General features: G+C 46.5%; 1 protein-coding gene across 1 annotated transcript in view; it reads left to right on the top strand.

Annotated features, from left to right (window-relative positions):
* DOCK2 (dedicator of cytokinesis 2) overlaps window positions 1-24,191 on the top strand; it is a 371,024-nt gene that overhangs the window by 269,327 nt on the left and 77,506 nt on the right. The window contains exons 28-29 of the mRNA XM_072947252.1: window positions 17,551-17,649; window positions 20,209-20,303. Coding sequence (XP_072803353.1) covers window positions 17,551-17,649; window positions 20,209-20,303 — 194 coding nt within the window. The remainder of the gene's footprint in view (window positions 1-17,550; window positions 17,650-20,208; window positions 20,304-24,191) is intronic.

Raw genomic sequence — 24,191 nt, 5'->3', positions numbered from 1 at the left:
AGAAATTGCCCCGCGGCTTCATCTTGCAGTGACAGAAGTGCAGAGGGGTCAGGCGGGGGCTGCCCTGCCTTCAGATCTTGTCGGTGCCCCGTACTAGCTGAGTGTGGTTTTGGACAAGCCACTTTTCCTCTCTGTGCCAGTCTCCTCATTCGTCTACGGCAGAGAATAATAGCCTTACCCCTAAAGTTGTTGTGAGGATTCAGAGAGATTATGCAGGTAAATCGCTTAGCATATACCTGCCACATAGCTAGTGTGTGAATCAAAGGGAGCCTTCATCATTCGTGACTATTACTCTGTCCTGGGTTCCGGTCTTAATTTTCCTCTTAGACCATGAGCTCCCTCCTGAGAGCAGGAGCCAGGTCTGATTCCTTTTTGTATCCATTCACTGAATCACCAAACATCTGTTGAAGCCCTACTACGCACCAGTCACTAGGCTAAGGGCCCAGCATTTGGCCGTACGCGTGGTGTGCCAGTGTTGACGAGTGGCTAATGAATGAAAGGGGAGGATGGATGAGAAGGTTACAAAGGATACTTTGTACTGAACAGCCCCAAGTGCTAGAGCAGTGCTTCTCAAACTTCAGTGGGCCTTCTACCCACCTGGGAATCTTCTTAGAATCGGATTCTGCATCATCAAGACCAGACTGGGGCCTGAGATTCTTCATTTCTAACAAGTTCCCAGGTGACCCCGATGCTGTTGGTCTGTGGACCACACTTTGCGAGGCACTGGGTACCTGCGCATTGTCTCAATCATTGCTTGTAAAACCTTTTTGAGTTTAGAAATGAGGAAAAGTGTGTTCATAGGAACTGAGAAGTTGTTTAAGACAGCCGGCCAGTCTGCAGTCAGGGTGGCCTGCCCTATTTTTGTCTGTTGAGCTACACTGGCCCCCTAAGAGCAGTGGTTCAGTTTACCACATGTTTAGAATTGCCCGAGGAACATTAAAAATCCCCACGTGTGGGGAAGTGGAGAGCAGGTAATTCTAATGTGCAGCAAAGTTTGGGAACCATAACTTCTAAGCCCAAATCTCACCCAAGGAATAAGAAAAGAAGGGGCCTAATTCTGCAGTCTGTCTAATTTCAGGTACCAATCATAGACTTCCAGAATTTAGAGCTATAGGCCTCTTTTTTTTATTTTGCAGATGAGAAAATGGAGGCCTATAATCTCTTAACCTCTAATAAATTATTCATCCAAGATCACGCAGCTCATTGATCGCGAAGGACTAGAATGCGGGCCTCTTGGCTCCCACTTTCCAGGTGTCCCTTGGTTGTAACCAACTGCAAAGGTGACAACCCACACAGTTCCTGTGCCGGAGGAGGATTCCAGGAACACAGGTTTATCCATTGGAAAGGCATCTTCATGCCCCTCTACCAGCTGGACGCTTGGAGAGACTCACATGAGACCTGGGGGCTCTCAGGGAAGCATCACCTGACATCACAGAGGCAGGGAAGTTTTCTTCTACAACGCCCCACCAGTATTTAAATGATAGCATGTGACAGATCATGCTCGGAAGTTGTAAGGGATTTAAAATTCCTAAATGAGATATATAATCCCATCATGGAAGGAACATAATTGTGGCTTGATTCGGTGTAATAAGCATTTATTATGTTCATTATGACATAATGTCAGTTTTGTTGGATGCTTCATTTGAAAGTTATAGCTGCTGCAAATTTGTACAATCAGCCCTTTTTCTGCGGGGGGGGGGGGGGGCGGTGGTTACATGACTCAGAGTTGAAGAGCCCAAATCTTAGCTGTTTCTGTGTAGCTTTATCTTACAGCCATTGATAACTTAGCTATATGACATGCCTGTACGCTTAATTGTAATCATTTATAGAGCACCTAAGCTGTGAGCAGTAATGCATTAACCACTTAAGGAATGCAATCACACTTAGTCTACACGCCCCCTGAGAAGTCAAGGTACCTACAGAGGCCTGCACAGCGAGGAACTAGGGGCCTAGGATGCAAACTCAGCTGTGGGAGACTCTAAGTCATCACACTCAGAGTAGAAGGAGCTGATTCCCTAGCCTTGTTTTATAGATAAAGACCAGAGAGGGGAGCGCAACTTGCCCTGGAGCACACAGGAAGCAAGGGGCAGGGCTGGAGCTGGGACCGAGTCTCCTAACTCTGAATCCAGTGTTGCTTCCTACGGTGTTCATGGACATGAGCCTGAAAGCATAGCCAGGACTTCAAAATCTGTCCCCTTCCCACTCAGGCTCAAGCCATCAAAGGGTGAAGAAACTATTCTCCAAGACAGATAAGACTTCAGTCCCATTCCCCTGAGGAACCTGTTAGATTGGAAGGGAGCCATATACCAATCTGTGTGTCCCCTCAAAGCAGACCTAAATCAGCACACGCCACTTAGTCACCTTCCCAATCTGTGTCCCACGTACACTTCCCTTTGAGACTATGTATCTGTTCATTGAGCAGATATTTGATGGGTACCTGTATGCACCAGGCATATATTGCAGATGAAGACATAAGAAGAAATTAGGACCCTAACCCAGTCTCTGCCTTCACAGCCCTGTGGCAGAGATAGACAGATAAGGAGAGGGCTCCCCAAAACTCTGATCAAGGCCATCAGAGTGATGATTCCAGGGGCTTGAGAGCCCAGAGAAGGACCTCCAACCCAGCTGAGGGTGGAGAGAATCTCAACAGCCTTTCTGGAGGAGGTGCTTTCAAATACGAGACCTGAAGAGGTGATGAGGCAGATTGTTTAGAGGAGGGTGTGTGTGTGTGCGCGCGCGTGCCCGCTGAGGCTGGAAACAGCACGTGGACAGGCTGTCAAAGGTGATCAAATATGATCTGGACAGGTGAGCTGGAGGGGAATCAGGGCAAATTCTGTGTGGCCTGATGGTAGAGTTCAAAAGGGTGGGTAGGAAGAGGGGAAGAAATGAAGTTGAAAAGGGCCAGTCACACAGGGAACTGTACCCTGGGCTAATTTGAGGTTTGAAGTTTTTATCCTAACAGCCAGTAGGATCTATTGAAGATTTTAAGCAAGAGCGAGAGTTGGTCTCATTTCCGTTGCAGTGAGATCACACTTCTGACTGTAACACAGAGATTAGAGGGGACAGATTTGGAGGCAGGGGACCACTTGGAAGGCTGCTGCAATAATCCAGGCGACAATGATGGCAGCTTTAATCGGGGCAGTGAGACTGGGGACAGAGAGACGAGCACATTCAAGACAAATTCCTGCATCTCCAGGGCTTGGGTGATTTATGGAACGGGGGAGGGGCAGATCAGAATGAAGGACCAGGGCTGGATTGCTGTCTTGAGTTAGTGGGTGATTCTGAGAAGGAGCACACGGGGAGGAGGAAGGGGCTTCTGGGAGGGAAGGGATGGTGTTGACATGTTTATTACGAGCTGCCTGCAGGGTGTCCCAGGAGAGATGTTCAGTATGAAGCTGGACTGCTAGAATTCTCTTTACTTATCAAAAAAGACCCTAAAGCTGTCAGCACTTTGTAATCTTATGAGAAATGACCAAAAGAATGACATCTTGACCCCCATCCTAGACTGGTTGTTCTAGACGGTGTATGGCTCAGGGCAATGAGCTAATGCAACAGAGACCCTGTGACCACTGGCGTAGCTAAGAAGACCTTTTTTTCTTTAAAATCACAGCAAGTGGGACAGTCTTCCTGGCCTCCTCGATAGGAGTTCACTCACTCACACACTCACTCATTTGGAAAGACTTTAACTGAGCACTTTCCAAGTGTCAGGCATGGAGGACACAGGCTATGGGAGAAGGTCCCTGCCCTTGAGTGTCTCCAAGCCTACTGGAGAACACAGACACCTGGGCATATGACTATGATTCTGTTACAGGCAGAAGGAGAGTTAGATGTCAGCGTTGAGGAGACCCAGCTGTTCCTAGACTTTAGAAAGCTAAATGTCACCATGGGGTAGGTACAGATACTTATGGGATGGTTTTCAGTTTTCATTTTGGTGACTTGTGCAAAACTCACAACAACAGAGACACTGAGACTTCAAACTAAGTTTCACAGTTTTCACATATTTCAATTTTATCACAATTCTGATTCCCTCTGAATCCTTAGGACGGCCACCTCCAGAGCTTACCCACTTGATGCTGTATTAATGGTGATGAGGACAATGAAAGGAGAAAGATTTGCATGTTATTGGAGTAGAGGGAGGGAGCGTCTAACTGTGTCTGGACAGAAGAGCCTCAGGTGGAATCAGAGAAGGCTTCCTGGAGGAGTGGGTGGCACTTGCATGAGGTTTTAAAAATGAATTAGACTTCATGGTGTATAAAAGAAGGCATCCTTGGCTTGTGCAAATGTCCAGGGAGTGAAGAGAAGTTTAGAGAAGATGGCATGTAGGTGGGAAGAGGAGGCAGGGAGAGAAATAGGACTTAGATTGTGGGCAGCCTTGAGTGTTATTCTGTGGAGGCATGTGAGCATGAAGGAAGCAGTGGGAAGTGCCCACCGGAACCAGGCAGGTACGTAAAAGAGGAACTAGGTTGGGTGACCAACTGTCCCCGTTTGCCAGGGATCGAGGGGTTCCCTGGGACATAGGATTTTCCGTGCTAAAACTTGGAAAGTCCTGGGCAGACTAGGATGAGATGGTTGTTACTGAAGGAGGCCAGGCTCTGGCTATCTGCAACGCGTTTGCTCACCTCCTGCCCCAGCCCCTCCCAGTTTCAGGGGGCAGCAACCAGTGCAGCCATATGAGAATGCAGAATGGTATCTCTGAACCTGCCAGACATCCAAGAGAAGCCGAAAATCCAAAATTCACGCAATAGCTTATAGTTTTAAAATGTCGACAGAAGAGTCAATTGTTTTAAAAACACTGTTTTGGCCAAACAAATCATTTTCTGGGAGCTGCGTGAGGCCTGCGGGCTGCTGGTTTGAGGATGTCCAGGCAAAGGGATGTAAGCAAAGCCCCCACGTCCCACCCTGTTCCTGCGCTGAGGCCCCTTAAACACACATTCAGATGGATTTTCATTACACAGAGTGACTTCAGTGATCAACTGTTTGGTTTTTAATCTCATGTTCTTAGCTATATTTGGATGCTGGGCACAGAATGTGATAGATTAAAGCAGGGATGAATCGTGGTGACAGAGACACCCATTCAGTTTTTCTGAAAGATGGAATTAGTGCTCAATGGCTTGTTCTTCCCCCAGTCTTGAAACCTATGTGGTGAGGAAGTTAAAGAAGAATGTGCATCTCAAACACTAGCCTCAGTTGAGGTCCATTTATTCTGGGTATCAGGACAACACCCTGGCTGAGACAGGAAGTGGGAAAGAGCAATTGTTTTGTTCGTGAGGAATTTGGAGGCTCAGGGGCCAGTGTTTGGAGCTGGTAGATAATGATACAGTTTCTTCAGCACTGTGGTCAGAATGGCTGGGGTCTAGTACCAGCCCCACCACTTCCAGAGGCTGTGTGACCATGGGGAACCACCTCGCCCTCTCTGGTCCACAGCTTCCCCATTTGTGCTGCAAGGAGGCTGGCCTGCAAGGACTCCCAGGGGTCACTCTCCCCATCAACTCTAATTCTAAGCTTTAATTTCGATTAGACTTGTGTTAGGATTTCTCCAGGTCTGCCAGGGTTGAAAGAGTCAGCAGGGGTTTTAAAGAGCAAATCAGTCCAGATGACTGTGACATCTGTTTTCTTTTCTAGACGAAATTAGCAAATACGGGGCTGTGTGGTAGGTTGATATGATATCTGGGTGTCACCAGGCCAGCTCTCTGGGTGGCATTTTTCATTGTATCACTTGATTTTTCTTTAACTGAGTGTGGATCAGAACACAGGGATAGGAGCGGAGTGCCGGAGGAAAGCATCAAAGGCCGGGACTGTGTGGCCAGGAAGCCTTCTGCTCCCAGAGACGGGAGGGTGGGGCAGGTGGGGGAGGACCTGCATTCATGCCAAGCTGCAGTGTCACCTTTTATTAATGATGATGGGGAGAGGGAGTCAGCAGGCAGCTAATGCGGACTGCGGAGGATGGTAATTGGAAGTTGTTGTTACCATTCCAAAGGACAGGGAAGTGGAAGTGGGACAAATGGGAATTTAAGAGGAGGGAGGTGAGCAGAGGGAAAGGATGAGGGGGAAAAAAGGAGTATGATGTCATTTGGAAAATTGCAACCCAATAAATCAATGAGGTATCATTCCCGGGACAGGGAGGAAACTGCCCAGGCAGGAGCGGGGAGCTGACAGGAAGCAGCGGCTCAGCGGGTGATGCAGCGTCCTCGCCAGGGCGTCAGCTGGAACAGACGCCCCAGGAGTGGACTTCCACTCCCTTCTGTCTCCGCCTCCTTGGAGACTTTTTGTTTTTGCATGAATGACATTAGAAGAAATGCTCTATCCAGAAGAGCTCACAGGAGCTCATTAATGTGACCCCTTGGAGTCAGCTTTTCAAACAGTTATCTCTGAGTTCAGCTTCATAGGATATTTTTTCATCATGGGGATCAGCTTCATAAAAGCCAGAGCGTGATGATTCTGCTAGTTTGAACTGTTAACAGATGAAATAGTACTCCCTTTATAGAAACGAAGAACAAGGACTTTGGGTATCTCTCTTTGGTCCTCAAGACCTTGTCAGCAGAGTTGGCCTGAAGGCAACCCAGTGGGCAGGTGCCTGCATGGCTTCCCATTACTGGCAGATTGAGATTCAAAGCCCTCAGCCTGGCATTCAAGGTCCTTCCAGTCTGCCCCCCCCAAATATCTCTTGTGATCTCCCTCTGTGAACCTCTGCTGTACCAAAACACTTTGCTCATTTTCACCTCTGCCTCTTTCCTCGCCGTGTACCACGTATAAAAGTGGGACAGCAATTTCTCAGCACATGTACTATCCCTCCCCCTCCCTTGTCTACAGCAGACATCACTAATCGATCGCCACACTCTTTCCTGCTGAGTTAGGGCCTGGCATTAGAATCACTCCTCACACAGCTCTTTAGGCAGTTACTACCAATCAATCAAAGTAATCAAATTATAAAATGAAGTATTTTTTCTATTACAGGTGTCCTTTCCCACTCTTAGCTTAATCTCTTTCTCTCTTGTAGCTCCTCGAGTCCCACATGCTCTGTGAATTTTTCCCTGCACATTGCTAACTACAAAGGTCATTTTCACTTCTTAAGAGCCTAGGGAAAACTTTACCCATTCATTTTGCACTTGTCATTCAGCATTATAATATGTATCTCTCCACAGAGCAGAATTTCTCACTTCAGCACTAGTGACATTTGGGGCTGGATTGCTCTTTGTTATTAGGGCTGACCTGTGAATCCTAGGCTGCTTAGCAGCTTCCCTAACCTTTACCCAATAGGTGTCAGTAGCAACCTCCCCCCTCCCTCTGTTGCGATGGACAAAAACGTTTCCAGACATCATTAAATTCCCTCTGGGGGAAAAAGTTGCCTCCTAGTTAGAACTGCTGTATTAGAGAGGAAGGGAGGGAGGGGAGAAGGAAGGAAAGAAGGAAGGAAGGAAGTAAGGAAGGAAGGAAGGCAGGCAGGAAGGAAGGAAGGAAGGAAGGAAGGAAGGAAAGGAGGGAGGGAGGAAGGAAAAGAAGAAATCTTCCCTATTAGTCTGAGACTTTGAGGGTATGGACCATGATCATACCTGATACAGCTCCTTACACATAATAGGTACTGAGTGAATAATTGGCTAATTGACTGATTTACCGGGAGTGAGGAATCATCTGGGAAGGGGGAAATCCTAGTGTGGATTACAAGTTACACGGTCAGTGTGCCTTTGCTTCGGTGAAGCGCTGCTGGGTTGAGTGATGCAGAGAGCTTGCGGAGAGGCCACCTGCACACACACTGGATAAGCTGCACCTGAGTGTGCCGGGACCGGCTGACCGCTTGCTGCGGGGACAAGCTAGACCTCTCTGGGGGAGGTAGAGGAAAGTGCCAGGAAAGGTCTGGTTGGAAAGCTGGGCTTAGAACACGATGTACAAGACCTTCTTCACTCTTCTCTCATCTTCATTCCTCGTGGAGGAAACAGGAGGGGCAAACTAAAGACATCCTTTTATCCACAAAGTAATCGTCCATCCTGAAAACTCTCTTGCCTGGCTGCCTGGTTTGTCTGTGAGCAGATTTGTCTGCCTGCCCCTCCCCTGCCTGAAACGCGGATGCTCTGTGAATGGAAACAAAGGACAGCGAGAGCTGGTGTAGATCATCACCCGCAGTGCAGCTCTCCAGGGCCACAGGGAGGTGTAAGTCATCCTCCACGAGGCACCGAAAGCTAACTCCACACTTCGCCAGCTGATCAACAAACTGCTCCCTGTGAACCAGAAAGGGGGCTGAGGCTGAGCGTGGCCAGAGGCTTTTTGAGTGCCTCTGGTGTTGCCGGGCTCTCCCGGGACCCTCTGCACCCTGGCAGCACTGTTATCCCCATTTCAGAGACCAGAGAACCAAGGCTCTGAGACCTAAAGCAACTTGTCCAGAGATCCAGAGCATGTCGAAGAGAGCTGGGATTTTATCCCAGTACTTAGAGTGCCCTGTCCAGTGCCTTCCAGGAAAGCTGCTTCTGTGGGAAACGAGATATATTTCCTAATATGTGGTGTTGGTGTCCCTCACTGAACTCTTCTTGGCCTTCAAAACCCCAGACAATGCAGAAAATGAAGGGGTTATCCTCAGCCGAGCCTAAAATCATGGAGACTCATAAGCCATAGGGCGTAGTCACTAAGAGGGCTGGTCTTGTCTATGTAGCTGTGTGGCAACCCTTACCAGTTATTCTATCTGCTTATGTAATCTGCCAACCTAGCTCCAGCCACCCATCCATCCATCCATCTGTATCTCCATCTCTCCATCCCTCCTTCCCCCTCTGTATATAGGCACAAGAGATGTCTAGACTGTCCTCAACCATTCTAGAGGTTTATTGAATTGAATGAATATTGAATATTCTTCACATTCAAGGTTGGGCAGGAGGCATGGTGGAGTGAAGCTGAGCTAGGCAGGTCACGTCACCTCTCTGCTCCTTGGTTTCCTCATCTGTAAAGTTCACGGGGTTTTACCAACATTGACTGAGCGCTGAGAGGATTAACAGATAAAGTGTGCACGGCACTTGGCCCACGGTAAGCGCTCAGTAACTGGTAGCTGTATTATGACCATGTGTGCTTTTTCACAGTGTCTGATACATAAATGTCCAACTAATATTAGCTTCTCCATCTTCCAGTGCTTTCCTTCCTTTGCCAAAACCCTATAAAATGTCCTTATCAATGGATGAACAGAGGGCTTAGCACACTGCCCGACACACACTTAGCCTTTTAAATGGTAATTATGGAGGGAGAGGATATAGCTCAAGTGATAAGTGTGCAAGGTCCTGGCTCAGTCCCTAGTACCTCCTCTAAAAAAAATAAATAAATAAACCTAATTACTGCCCCCTGCAAAACAAAAGTAATATTTTAAAAAATAGTAATTATTATTGTTTTCCTTTAGCCCACAATGCCTCCTTCCTGAGTCATAATATCCTTTTGTGACACTTTTCCCCGTTGAAGGTTGACATTGGTGTCTTATACAACCTGGATGCACGTATTTGCAGGAGAAGGTGAGGGGCTGCTTAAGACACTGATCCAGAGCCCACGTGCTAGCAATGCTCCTGGCTTTGATTTTTCTCTGAAATATGTGAGCCGAGGACAAAACCATACTGTCCAGGACTCAAAACAGACTTTTGCACACAGCCCTTCCTGAGGCATTTGGTGCAAAGCATAGAAGATCATCATTGGCGTATGTGCTGAGAATAAATCCCTATTTCTCAAACTACTCCTTTTGCAATCACATTTGTGAACTTCTCCACGCACACCTCCACAGACGTAATTAGAAACATTTAGACAAATCATCTTCTGTTTAGTTAAAAACTGCGGTGTCCTGAATGATAGCCCCTGTCCTGGCAAGCAGCCTTCTCAAGTCCCACGGGCTGGCTTGGCTTTAATCAGAGTCTGGGAGCCACCGTAGCAGGCTCCCTCCCCTTCACTTGGCGCTGGCGACAGGGAGGCAAACCACTGAACTTGAAGGCATATGGGATCCACGTAAAACTAGAGTCCACCTGCACGCCTGCCGAAGGAGGGCCAGAGCCTGCTATGAATAGTCATGTGGTGAGAAACGCTGGCTGAGGGGTGGCGGCGCTGCCACCGACAGGGAGAGTCAACGCTGAGAGCATGGTCTGCGCTTTTCACACACCCGTGACCCCGGGAACAACTCCAGGGTGGCGTCTTGGAGATGTGGCTAAGACACGGAAACCACCTCTTTAAAGAGGGGTTCTTGAAAGACACAGCAGCCAGAGCAAGCTTCCTAAAACCCAAATCCTCCCTTTGCACTTAGAAGAAGACCCAAACTCCTGCCCCTGACTTTCAAAGGCTTTCAGGATCTGGTCCCAGCTTGTGTCTCTGACCTCTTCTCGTGTGTGTCTTCCCTCGTTTTGTTCCTTCCAGCTGTGCTGGCCGTCTGGGACCTCCAGAACTCTAGGCACAGCCTACCTCAGGATCTTTACGTCTGCTACTCAGTTGTCCCGGATGCTATTCTGCCAGTTTTTGCAGGACCAACCATCATCATTCAGATCTCCACTCAAATATCGGCTCTCTAAGAGGCCACCCTTATCTCCCCTATTGAACAGAGGTCCCCTCCCACGCCATCTCTATCTCATGGCTCTATAATACTTCATTAGGAGCAGATACCACTGCCTAAAATGATCTTCCTTATGTATTCACTTCCTTATGATGTGTCTCCCCGTCCCTGGCCCTCTACCCAGTGGGGATGCGAGCTCCTTAGGAACAAATTGCTTGTTAATCTTATCCATGACTGTGTCCACAGCACCTAGAACCATGCCTGGAACATTGCTGGTGCTCAAGAAATATTTGTTAAGGAATGTGTGAGAGAATGATCTTACTCTGGCTCAGTCAATATGACTTAAGATGGAGTAAGCTCCGAAATAGAATAGAAATTCATTTCTGTCCTCTCCTAAGGCAAAGGGGTTCTACCTTTGATGACCCTAACTTTTCAGAGTCTGTGAAGTCTCGTGGTCCCTGTAACATTCTTTTGAAAGTGGAGAATGTGATAATAAGTTCAATCTCTTATCTAACAAATATTTATTGAGCCCATACTGTGTGCAAGTTCAAGTCTAGATTCTGGTGATACAGCAGGGAATAGAGGGACAAAAATCTCTACCCAGATGGAACTGACAGTGATGACATGGGAGACATCATGGATTTACAAAAAGAACATAGATTTTAAAGCCAGAAGACCCAGATTCTTATTCCTGCCCCACCATATACTAAATGTCTGTCTAGGCAAGCTGCGTGACCTGCATGCATCTCACTTTCCTCATCTGTAAAATGGGCATGAGGCTGACCTCAGGAGGGTGTTGAGATGACTCAGTGAGATGATGAAGTTAGAGTCCTGAGCACAAGGAATGAATGAACAGAATTTGCTTGCCTTCCACCTCCCTTTGGATTAAACATCCCATTGTATCCTTTGGAAGATTTAAAGTGACCCCACAGTGCAGAGCCACATGCAAAGGCTCCAGCCAAGATCAGAAAACGTTCATTTCAAAGGAAGAATGTGTGACCAATTCCGGCTCCTTTTCCAGCCTTGATTCAAAGAGGCCCTATTACCCCTCCCCTCCTGCTCCTTATCCGTGAGGATAGCTCTCTGAGGAGACACCATGCTTGCATTTCTGGCCCTGGTGACGCTGGAGAGTGATCATTATTGCCCACAGGGCCAGGTAGGGATGCACACAGCGGACTCTAAAGAGCTGCTGTGTTGTACAGATGGGACGTCTCAGGGTGCCTCCAGGGAACACATCTGAGCGGCACCGTCCTGTTCTCCTGTGATGTTGTGCCTTTGACGTGGAGCAGGCTCCACAGGACCCCTGGATCTGTGCCCATCAAGAAGCTTCTCCCTGGAGGAAGGTGACTTGGTTTACTCTGTCGCACAGCAGGATCCCTGGGCAGCCAAAGAATGTCACTGCACACAATGGCAGGCGCTTCCCAAAGCCAAACAGCTGCGGGACTGAGTTTACGACAAAGAACAGTTACACTCCAGGCTTTTGGACAATTGGGGCCCTGCTGTCACTCTTCCTACCTGCCAGCAACAGTCCCCAAATAAAAGAGACCTCCCAGCGTGCTCTGCTCCAAGAGGCACACGCTTGATTTACTAAAGAGCTTTGCTTGGGGCCTGATGTTAACCACAGGCATGTCCAGAGTCAAAGGACCCTTGGCTATTTGTCCCAAGCTGTGTCAGGGGCGCTGTGTGTCCACAGACCATCATGGGTACGTGGAGTCATCATTTTCTCTGCTCAGGATTTCAGTTAGCCCGTCTGCATGGTTTCTCTGGCCCAGAGTCAGCAACAATGACAATAATAATGGATAAGTATCTGGGGGGCTTTCTGTGTTCTAAGTGCTTTACCCAAACAACTGATTAAATTTTCACCCAAACTGTATGAAGTAAGGCATATGTCTATCCCCTTTTACACTGACACAAGACTCTGCCCAAGGTCACACCACCGGTAAGCAGTAGAGCTGAGATTTGAATTCAGGCTGTCTGGCTTCTAGGTTCCCCACTCGGATGTTTGACATCGTGGCAGAATCAGATGTAGGCTGTTGGGAGCACAGCCTTACCCCTCCGGCTCGCTGCTGCACCCGGGCACTCAGCGCAGTGCCCAGACCTTGGTGGTTGCTAAGACAGATCACCCACACTAGTTTCCCCGAAGATCGCTGCAAAACTACAACTCTGAGCTTCCTGACCGAGCTCTAAGATGAAGGGATTTTAGGGTCCCTGCTTTTCCTGACACCATAGCTTCCCACCTCCAGCCCTGGATCCACCACACAGACAGCGCCAATTCCATACAAGAATAAAACCTGTTATATAACCACGTGGCAGGCATGGGAGTGAATGGAGAAGCGACCTGAGAGTGGCATGTGGCTACTCTTAGTCTCTCCAAAGGAAACGGATGGCCCCATCCATAAAACTTTTCATCTCCCTGTGAGCCTCCCTCGGCATGCAAACTTTCCTCCTTCATCTCCTCTCCTTGGCGCTCTCTGTATTTTATTTTATTTTGGTCGAGCACATTATTTGAAGTTACTATGGCAACGTGTCACCAGCTGGCATCGCATAGTAATGCTGGCATTTAGGTAGCAAGCTCCCGAAGTTGGCTCTTTCCCTCCCTCTGCGGTCTCATCACTCCCACCAATCTCAGGTGAGCGGGGGTCGCATCTGCAGCGACCATGCCCCTCTCCCCTGTTTCGTTAGTTCTTCAAGACAAGGCAAACTGAGAGCCTCTTCCACGTTCACTCAGCACTGCAGGGGTCCTGACGTGTGTGTGTGTGTGTGTGTGTGTGTGTAGGTGTGTTTGCTTTAGAGGTGGTTAAATAGATAGGTTTGTGTGTTGTGCACCAAAACTGTTGGCCTTGTCAATAACATGATGATGATGATGATGATGATGATGATTTTTCATGCAAAGGGGTGGGTTAATTTGGAGAGGGCTGTTCTCCTGATAGCGATCACCTAGTACCCCAGCTAATTAATGCTAATGATACAATATTGGGTTTCTCTTTTTCTCTCTTGCCGTCACACGGTGAAGAGACCCTGAGTGTTTTCCTTCGGAGCTTCAGCTCTCTCCCAGGTGTACAAGACCTCCCTACACACTGATAGGCTGAATTAATTAAGAGGATTGATTGTCGCACATCATTGAAGAGCGTTCTATACGGCACATAAGCTCTGCCACTCAAGGCGTTAAGTAGCCCCTCATCAGCCAAGTGCCTGCGATGATTGCATTTATTTTTACACGTTTGACCTAGTTTCAAACCGTGTCTCTTCATGCTGTGATTCATTAGCTACATTTTAAACCATCCCGAATGGAGCAGAGGTGACTCTGCCTGGTTTGTGCCAGCGTCTCAGATACAATTTCTCTCTGGAATTTAATCTGCAGGTCCCCCTGGTATTCTGTTTCAAGAAGCAATTTCCTATCCAGGCACCTGGCATGCTGCTTGGGTACGGATGAGTGGCTGCCTCATGCCTTGGTAGTAAATATATGTTGACCACAAAATCTCCACCAGGGATGAAATGAGGGGCATTCTCACTAGCCTGGACTGCAGGGGATCCCTCCACCCCCTGTCCCCCATGCAGTGGTCAGGCTTTTCCATGCTGCTGACAGGGCTGGGAGTTTGGGCTCTGACACTAAAGTTTGAGCCATGTCAACACTGGGAGTATTCTGAGTTGCTACGGCAGATGCAGCCTGATCATCACCCCCACCCCCAGTCCCTGTATCTCTTTCAAAACACTTAAAACATGGTGGATGTAGAAGGTCTCAAACTTGTGAAAAAAGGGAAGGGGGCTGGAAGGACAGAGGTGGGTTGCCGCGCTGAGGACACAACTGAAAAAGGGATGAACGTCAGAGGAACATAACGTGATTCCATCATTCTACCACTGCGTGACCAAGAGTGTTTTTTTTTCTTCTGGTTTTTAATTTAAATAACAAAGAGGAGGCTTTTCTGAATTCGAACCTGCTGCCGGTGTCTCCATTTCAGAAATCAATCCATCACATTGGTGTGATTTCTGACAGATCTGACATTGAAGTGGGCTAGACACCTTAGCAGGAAAAAAAGGGGATGCTTCCAGTCGGAAGTAAAGCACTGTCATTTCTCATTAACAGCCAAATGCAGGTAACTTGTCCAAACTTCAGTCACATCGCACCACAGATCGTACTGGAAGGCACTCGGCTGGGTTTTTCTATGTGGTAGTTAGAACGAAGAAACGGACAAGCTGGTAAAAGTAATTTTGATTGATCGGTGAGCTGCATACCCTGAGCAAGTCCTTATAAAAAGATAATAATTTCTTTCATAAAACAGTCACTCTTTTAGACGGGTACGGGGACCCCTTCCCCTTTTATTTTCCTTTCAAATGAAGCATGGAAGTTTCTCTAAACAAGGCTTAAAAGACAATGCAGCCTTTTCAAGGTAATTCCAGGCAACTTGAGCTCTGAGGTTCGTTGCTTGCTTTTTTATTTTTTCCCCTTCAAATTCAAATCAAGCCTTTGGAAATAACAAGCATTCCGTATCTGTATCTGTGCATTTGGGGCAGCCTGCAGTTCTGACAATGGTGGATTTTCCAACACACACACACACACACACACACACACACACTCTCACAATCGCAGGACTCATTTAAGCCGAGGCTTTGAAAGTAAACTATTGTCCAAGAGATGATAGCATTTTCTCCGAGAGGATGGTGGATCACAAAAAAATAAAACCTTCCCAGATCTCTTACCTTGAAGCCGTGGAATTACCTGCAGAGGATGTCCTTCCCTTCTTTGCAAAATGAGCCAGGCTTTGGCCAGCAGCAGAATTACTCCAAAAGAAGAAATAATAAGTCCTTTATATTGTAATTTTCACTGTTTATATGCAAGAAGTGTAGTGGGTCTGCTCACGTAGGAATAAATAAAAAGCCGGAAAAACTGCACGGCAGCTACCATGTGAAAAGGAAAGACCTCTAGTGGCCACTGGCTGAATTCTTTGAGGAAGCTCCTCACAGAAGCGATGGAGGGAGAAGAGGAGACACAGGCATGTGTGTCATACACACACACACTCTCACACAAGCACCACCCCCCCTCCAAACTCGGAAAATTTCTCTCTTTTTGCATCCAGCCTGCCAAAGGCATAAACAGTAATACACTTGTTTCTTGGTTTTGGGGGCACCTGGTTAAGTTAGCAGCGATGGTGACGTTCTGTCTGGTTTGAAAGGGATGGATAATTTCACAAACTCACCACCACCCCCTGGGGGCCTGAGCCCGAGAGAGGACTTGACTTCCTGGATGGCCAAGGTGGTTGGCCCCAGTGTAGAGGCGCCAGGTCCCCAGCAACATAGTGTCATCACCGTTGCTCCCGAGCGTCCCCATCTGGCACACTCTGCCAGCTCTGCGTGTTTTCTGAGCATTTATGGCGCGCGTGTGTGGCGGTCACTGACGGGGGGTGCTGGCTTCCTGGGCGTGTGCACTGGCCCAGTGCTCAGAAGGGCTCTGAGGCTGACTTGAAGTTCTGAAGAATTTTTACAAGGACTCTTCAATTTTCATTTCGCCCTGAGCCCCACGAATGGCATAGCTGATCCTGCTGCCTGGGTGAACACACTCTCCCTCACGTCCTAATCGGAAAGAACGTGGAAGCAAGTGAGAGTCCATATCTTTGGGGGTTCCTTTTGGGAGTGCGAGCTTGAAGTATCCCTAAGACTTCCTGTGGGGGAGTGCGGAAGGAGCTTCCTGGGGACCTCGAGGCTGCTCCTGCCACCACCATCGCTGAACTGTAAACCTGTAATCTGGGAGGATTTTTTTTTTCACATTATATTTTAATAACCAAGAAAAGTTTTGTTTTTTTTTTAAAACAAAGACAGCAGTTTGTGATACAAATATAATACTTGGTTCAAACATAGTACTTCCAGGCCCACCTGTCTGGTCTGCATTATGTCTGATACCCTTTAGCAGCGGGGTTCCCTGGAGATGCCTGCATCCCACCAAACGGGCCATCTTTCACAAGCCTGCCCTTGACAGGGCCTTGGGGGGGCCTTCCTGGGGTTAAGATGGCAGCCCAGGGGAATCTTGCAGGAGACACTCTTGAGTGGCTTCTCCCAGCTGGTAGATTTATGGGCAGTACTTCCTTTAACCAGGTTCCCAGAGCAGGGCTCCCTACATTCCACTTGCGGATGCCAGCCCTGACCAACAACGCCACCCTGGTACAGACTCATAAAATCCGGGAGGGAGAAAGCAGAAGGGGCTGAGGTGATATATTCTGATGCATGACAGGAGGGGGTTCTCGCTTCTCTGATCCCGCGGATCCTTCCAGACCCACTTCCTCTCTGACTCCTCGCGTTGATTCCCTTCTCGTCTGAGTCCCTCTGGCACTTGGTTGGCTTCACAGGCAAAGGTCTTGTACTTTTTCTCTTGTGGATGTTAATCTTGCTCTCCTAACTAGATCATGAACTCCTGAAGAGCAAGGACCACCTCTTCTCTTTTCTTTTTTCCTCCATGGCCCTTAGCAAGTGCCGATCCCTGGTTGCTGCCGGCGTCTCACTGGCTGGTTCGTGGTGGTACAATTGATGCATCTGTTGACAGCTTCAGTGTATTCAAGGCACTATGGGAGCCATCTGATCCTTTGATACATCTCCGGGGGTAGATATGGATGGATTATTGTCCCACTTTACAGATGAAACAGTTAGCAATTAGACGTGTAAAACTGTTTACCAGAAAATCAGACTGTCTCCAGACTCTTGGTACAGGCTGGATCCCCTGACATCAATACGGTGCTCTTTTCCCAGCGAACAAGCCCCCGGAGAGGTAATGGATTGAGCCCTTATTGTCTATATCTGGAGCTTCTATGCAGTCCCAGGCACATAATAGGTGTTCAGTCAGTGCTTTTCGGATGAATGGGCTGATGAATAAGCCATAAGGAGACATTTACTCTCAGGGAAGTTTCACACGCTGATCTGCTAAGGAAAAATTCTCCATCCCTCGGGGGCCTTTTCATACTGGCCTGGGATGGAGAGGTGTTTTCCAGACCGAAGTCGAGTGAATGGAGAAGAGGAATCTTGTGGTCCTCTCTCCGCTGTTTCATGGCACTTTTCCTTACTTCTTGCAGAGTCACTTCGTGGCGTGTATGACAGCCATCCTGCACCAGATGGGCGACCAGCACTATTCCTTCTATATTGAGACCTTCCAGACCAGCTCGGAACTTGTGGTGAGTCTGTAGGGTGCTGGGTCGGGAGAGTGTTGGGGAGAAATTTTGCACTAATGATTCTTGAGAGTTTAGGGCAAGAAGATCTTCCCATGAGCCTTGAGTACCTGTGGGTCTAAGTTTGCAGGCATGTTCGTGTGAATCCTGATTTCTCACTCCCATTTAGGCTTGTGTATATCACTTCTGGGATGCAGCTTCAGCCCATGTCTGACACGAGGCCTCAGTGTCTAAGGCATAAGCCTTAACAAATATTTGTTGATGACCTTGGACATTTTGAGGCTTAAGAGCATGAGCGTTGGAGATGCACAGTCTTGGGTTTGAATCTAGGATTTGTCACCAGCTACCTGTGTGACTGTGGGCAAGTTAACTTTTCTTAAGCCTCAACTTACCCATCTGTAAAGTGGGAATATCATCATTTATGTCCCAGGGTTGAGAAGGGATTACATGAGAGCACAGTAGCTCTCACGTTATAAGTGTCCAGTAAGAGGTGGCTGCTCTGACATTATAATAACAAATGCAGACAGAAGGTTGGCCCCGAGCCCCTTTCTTCGTCTAGCCTCTCAGGACCCATTTGCTTCAGGACTGCGTGCCTGTGGCCTGAGGGCCCATAACGCTGTGGCACATGATGGCCTCAGCATGAAGCCCAGCTCGGGCTGGCCTAGGGGTGTAGCCGTCCCTTTGCCCTCAGCGTGGTCACCGTTGTCATTGTCTCTTTACTACTGCCAGATTCAGGGGTTCTGCTGCCAAGGGCTCACTTTTAACTCTCCTTGAAGGAACCAGAGTTACCATTATTGGACCAACCTCAAAGAGTGGCCCACAGAAAGAGAATCAATAGGAAGCCAGTGTCCTAAACCTTCATCCATTTAGCAGAGAGAAGGTCTCCTCGTTGGAGTAGGATTGGCAAGAAATGGAACCTCTTTCTGGCTATACAAAGGAAAAAGAAGTAATTGAAACAAAAGGAAAGCTAAATGACCCAAGATTTTCCCCCTCGGTTCTCTGTGTCCTGAGACACGGAAATAGAAAGACTGGATTCCTCATTTTTGATCCTCAGTGGAAGGAAAGGAGAGAAGGATGGTAGGAAAGGGAATTCCTATGTATTGAATGTATACACTTCTTATGTAACCCTCTAGCACTGTGACGCAGGTGTTAGCAGTCACATTGGACAATCTGTTTGCTCAAGGCCACATGGCAGTATGTGGGAGAGGGAGGATTTGAACCTCTGCTCCAGCCCTGACACCCTGTGACATCTTCTCATTCAGAAGCCAGGTTTTCCATCTGTGAGGAAGAAGCTTTCTCCATTCCCACAGGAAGGGAATGTGCCCACGACATTAGCCACACCTCCCCAGGTGACATCAAGAATGTACGGTTATGCTCACCACCATCATCATCCTCAGGCACTTAATGAACACTTACAATGGGCCAGACTCTGTGTGCAGCATCTTAACAGACTGTGTGCACTTAATCCTCACAGTAACCCTTTGGGTAGATGTTATCCCCATTCTGCTGATTTGGAAACCGGGACTTAAACCATTGAGGTAATTTTCCCTAGAAGCAGTGATTTCTGGAAAGCAACCAATCTCATTTCCAGAATTTTGCAGTTTAGCTTAAAGCAGTGATTTTCAAATTATATTTCTCCCAGCCTCACTATCTTCTACCATAAACACACACACGCACACACACACGCACACACACATGTGCGTGCACTTCCACCAGAACTGCGCTGCTTTTTTCTATTTTGTATATTAGGTTCCAGGTAAGATTTTCTCTGAACAAAGAATTCTACTGTGAAAATAATTTGAAAACCGCTGGCTTCAGGAAAGAACTCTGCACAGATTTCCCATGGATTTTAAATTTTACCTAAAGCACACAGTTGGTATGACTTCATTTCCTCCAGCTCAGGAGGGTCCCGGTGCCAGTGGTTCTGGCCTTTGCTATCTGGATTTGTCTTGAATTTGTGTTCTCCCAAAGTAGAGAACAAATTTGACCCACTGCAAAATCTGATGGGGTGTGTTGAGGTCCACTTTGAACCTCTTTGGTTGGAGGAGAAGGAGAGAGTCCCTATCGTGTTTCCTCATAGCTGCCCAAGCACTTGCCTGTGACAGATGAATTAGCTGTGTTTACAGTACAGTAATTAGATGTTCATTTTTAATAATAGTTTGTTTGCTCAGTGACCTGAGATGCATTCGTGTAGTGTAGATTATTTCCTGCTCAAATACATATTTGGAAAGATGATTATAAAATTGCCACATCAATGAATGCATTTACTTCTTTACTCCCAAAGACAGAATTAATAGTGCTTTATTTTGAGAGTGTTTTCACGTTCCATATTCATGTTCCACTTATGTTTGTGAAACAGTCTCCTGGTAACCAATTGTAAGCTTCCATTTACAGATTCACTGCTGTTGGTTTCATTGGATTCACTTAATGAAAGACTGTGCCCTTTCCCTTACCACCCCTCCAAAAAGTACTAAAGCAAAAATTTGAACAGCCAACAAGATCTGGGCCCTTCCAGTTAGCTCCTATAAAGCAAGATGACAGGTGTGTTTTGTTTTACTATTGTAGGACTTCTTGATGGAGACATTCATCATGTTCAAGGACCTCATTGGGAAAAATGTGTATCCTGTAGACTGGATGGCCATGAGTATGGTTCAGAACAGGTGAGCTGCCACCTGCTTCCCAACAGCCCCGTCATCTCAACGCTCACTTCCCAGCACACTGGTAGGGATATAAGGTGGGGCTACTTCCTCCCTGGTGAAAACAAACTGGAGTGCAAACGGTCCTTTCTTTCTACATTTAAACCCCAGAGAACTGCTCACCAATCTTGAACTGATTTATTATTCTTCATGTGTTCTACTGAACTGACGACTCCCTATCTTCTCCATTCTTCAAATACTAGTTAAAACATACTTTGTCCATGAAGCCTTCTCTAAATTCTTGAGACAGAAGAGCTTAAAGTCAGCCTTATACAAAATAAAATACAATATAAAAATTACTTATATTATAAAAAATAAAATGTAAAAAATTATATTAAAAATATAATATAAGAATTATATTATTTTAAATATATTCAAAAAATAAAATATATTCTGTGACGTATGGTAGGATAAGTTTAGGGAGCCTGAGATTGCATATATTGAACAGCTTTCTGTGCTGCAGGACTTCTCAGAGCCTTTAAAATGCTAATGAGAGTCTCTAAGAGGAAGATTTAGATATTACATGTCACAGATTTCCTTGCTCATTGAACCATTTGGTACGCATGTATTTATGTGTATATATATAATACTTATTAACATCTCATAGAATACCAATGTAACACAAGTGTAACTCAGATCCCACATGACCCAACACAACAATAGGTAAGAATAATTGTGAGCAATCTCAGGCTTTCATACTTTCTCTGAAATAATGTTATTTCATCAAAATGAAATTCAAGTCATAACATGCAGTAATGCTATCCAATATTTCCTTTCTCCGTTCTTTTATCTCTCAGTACCTCTCACATCCTATGGTTTACCCAAGACTCTCTCAGAACCTTATTCTCAATTCCTACCCACAGATTTCCTTTAAAACCGGATCTTCCAGGTCCTCTCTTTTCTTTCTCTCTCTCTTTCCTTTGGCTTTGTATGTTTGTTTTAGGTCCTTTCCATGGAAAGCCCTTCACTCCACACTGGCTAGAAGTTTTCTCTCTCTCTACTAAAGTCCCTTGTTCTAGATCGCAAAAGCCAAGAATTGACTGGCAAAGATAGAAATATCCCTAGAGGGTAGAAGAAGCGGAGAAATTAAAGACACAAAGGCAGAATTCTCTTTAGCGCAAAGAAGGAAGGCTGTAAACGTACAATTAACACTTTTGTCATTGGATGCAGTCTGGGAATTTCTATCTCATGTATGCCTGAAAGCTGACTCCAGTCCCAAGTGGCCTCCATCCCTTACTCTTCTGTTCTCTAAGTGCCTAGCCAAGTGACTTTACAGACATACTTGCTCTTGGGGCCAGCTTTAGGGGCTGGTGAAGGGGAGGAGAGATTTGTCAAGACAGAAAGAGAGGTCTGTGCATCACTGCTTAGGGTGCGGAGAGGAAAATCAGCCCAGCAACAAAACATCAGAATTCTTAGCCTATGCTAACTTTGCCCCAGTTCTCCCTGTTCACATCACACAGGTGGAAGGCTGCTTGCAGTGCTTAAGGCATTGGTGGGAATTAGACCCAGGCCACATTATGGATGAGAGGCAGGTCTCTTCCTGCACGTACAACCTATGTGATTGCAGGGGACCCTACACTCTAAAGGACTCTGCTGTCACAATCGTGAAATTCTTAAAAATTTTTGGACAATTTTTACATTTTCATTGTACACTAAGCTCAACAAATTATGTTGCTGGCTGTATCTCACTTCAGTGTCCAGTCATCTTGTGTTTGGAAGAAGCCAAACTGCATGTGAATCCTTTCACTGTTTGCCAGCTGGTCAATAATGTCTTGGGGGTTTGCCAAATCACATGAAGCACCCAAATGAGTCATCTTCGACTCACCCTACGTTTCAGATACACTCAACTATCCACTGCTACCTACCGTTTCAGACTTCTATGGCTGTGTAAACTATGGCTCTCCTCCTTTCTAGACAAAACTCGACACAAAAGCATCCTTCAAATTCTTGACCATGTGATTTCTCCTTTGTGGATCCTTCTAGGACTCTTTTATGGTAGGAGAATACGTTCCCTCCTCTTTGTTTACAGACATGCTCATAATATAACACTTACCCCATGGACTATAATCATCTCTTCATATGACTGTTTCTGCCACAAGAGGATGGGCTTCTTGAAGGCAAACACTACGTCCAATTTATCTCTGTGTTTCTGATTCCTGGCATAGAGCCTCACATTCATAAACACATGTAATGAACTCTGTATATCCAGTGGGCACTTATTAATTAGGATTTGTAAAGAAATTCAATTCAAATTTGCCTAAACAGAAAGAGAACTTATTGATTCAGACAACCGAAAGAGCCCAGAGTTTATGGCTTCAGGCATGGATGTATCTAGGTGCTCAAACAGTGTTGTAGGGAATCTGTATCTCTGCCTTTGCTCTTTTCTCTGTTGGCTTCATTCTTAGGTAGATGCTCTCTTTGCAATGGAAAATCGGCTGTGGAAGTTCCAGATACATGTCTTGTTGGATTAGCAACCTCAACAGAAAGAAAAAGTCTCTTCTTCAATAGTTACAGCAAAATTCCCTAGACTGATCTTCAAAGGTCTGACTTGAGCCACATGCCCATCCATAAACCTCTGTGACCAGGAGAATGAAATATGCTGTTTCATCAGGCTTGAGTCATATGACCCTCCTTTGGAACTGGGGAGGCTGTGGTTCGTTCTACTCAAACCATAAAGTCTGAACACAAAGTGGGAGGCTAGGGGAGTAATTCTTCAAAGGGAAATCTGGGACTCACGACCAGAAGGAGAAGTGGATGAAGGACAGGCAAATAAATGCACAGACACCCACCACTGTTGCAGAGTATTAGCCCATTTAATCTTTGCAACTTCATGATGTAGAACTGTTGTAATCCACATTTCATACATGAGGAAACTGAAGAGCAGAGCAGATAAGTCACTTAGTGTGGCACTGTGAATAAAGAACACATAAGCCAGGCAATCAGAGACTGTGTTCTTACTCTCTACTGCTTCATCCTGTAAAATAGTGAGGCTTGTATTATTAAGTGTGTTGTAAGGATGCGCCAACTGCACATTTATTGGCTCAGGTAACTTAAAGAGGCCTGAAGTCATACAGCTAGTTAGTGAAAGATTTCAACATAAACTGGAGAAACGGAACATACACCACGGTTTAGCCCAGATCAGTATATCCATGAATTTCATTTCCTTTTCTTTAAAAATATGCGGCCTAAGCTCCATTCATTCACGTGACCAAGGCGAACTTCATATGTTGGCTAGTCTATACGTTACAACATCTTTCTTTCTTTTTTTTTTTTTCTCTTCTTTCCTTCCTTCCTTCCCTATTGTTTATATATTAGTATGATGTTTCTGTTTTTATAACTGCCCTGTTATCATTATTAGTTCTGCACATATGTATGGCTGGATTAGTCATGTATAATTTATTTATCTCCTTGTTGGAGGACGGAATGGAGCCTGCCAGATTTTGAATGTCTCCTCAGCTGTGTGCTGTTTGTGTATGCAGACATAGTGACATGTCTACTGCAAGAAACACCTCCTCTTACAGCATTTTTCTTTTTGCAACATTCAGTAAGATCTGATTTATAGGACATGGTTCATGATCAAGTTCTTTGTAATATTTTGAATGAACAGCGTATGCCTAGGAACCTCTTTTCCCCTCCTCTATCTGCACCCTGGTCTGGAAATCCAACATTGTGGGTGGGGGCGGGGGCGGGTGGCGGTTGGGGATTTACACACATCTTTAAAGCTTCTCTGAATGGAATCAATCAGCACATGCTTACTGAGTGTCCTGGGCATCCCTGGCTCTAGGGAGTGGACAGGCCCATCTCCGCCCTGGTCCCAGAGGGCAGGGGGCTTACAGTCTCATTGGTGAGACA

The sequence above is a fragment of the Vicugna pacos genome, chromosome 22 (genome assembly GCF_048564905.1).
Source record: "Vicugna pacos chromosome 22, VicPac4, whole genome shotgun sequence".
Taxonomy (NCBI): Eukaryota; Metazoa; Chordata; class Mammalia; order Artiodactyla; family Camelidae; genus Vicugna; species Vicugna pacos.
This window is presented reverse-complemented; position numbering and strand designations above follow the sequence as displayed.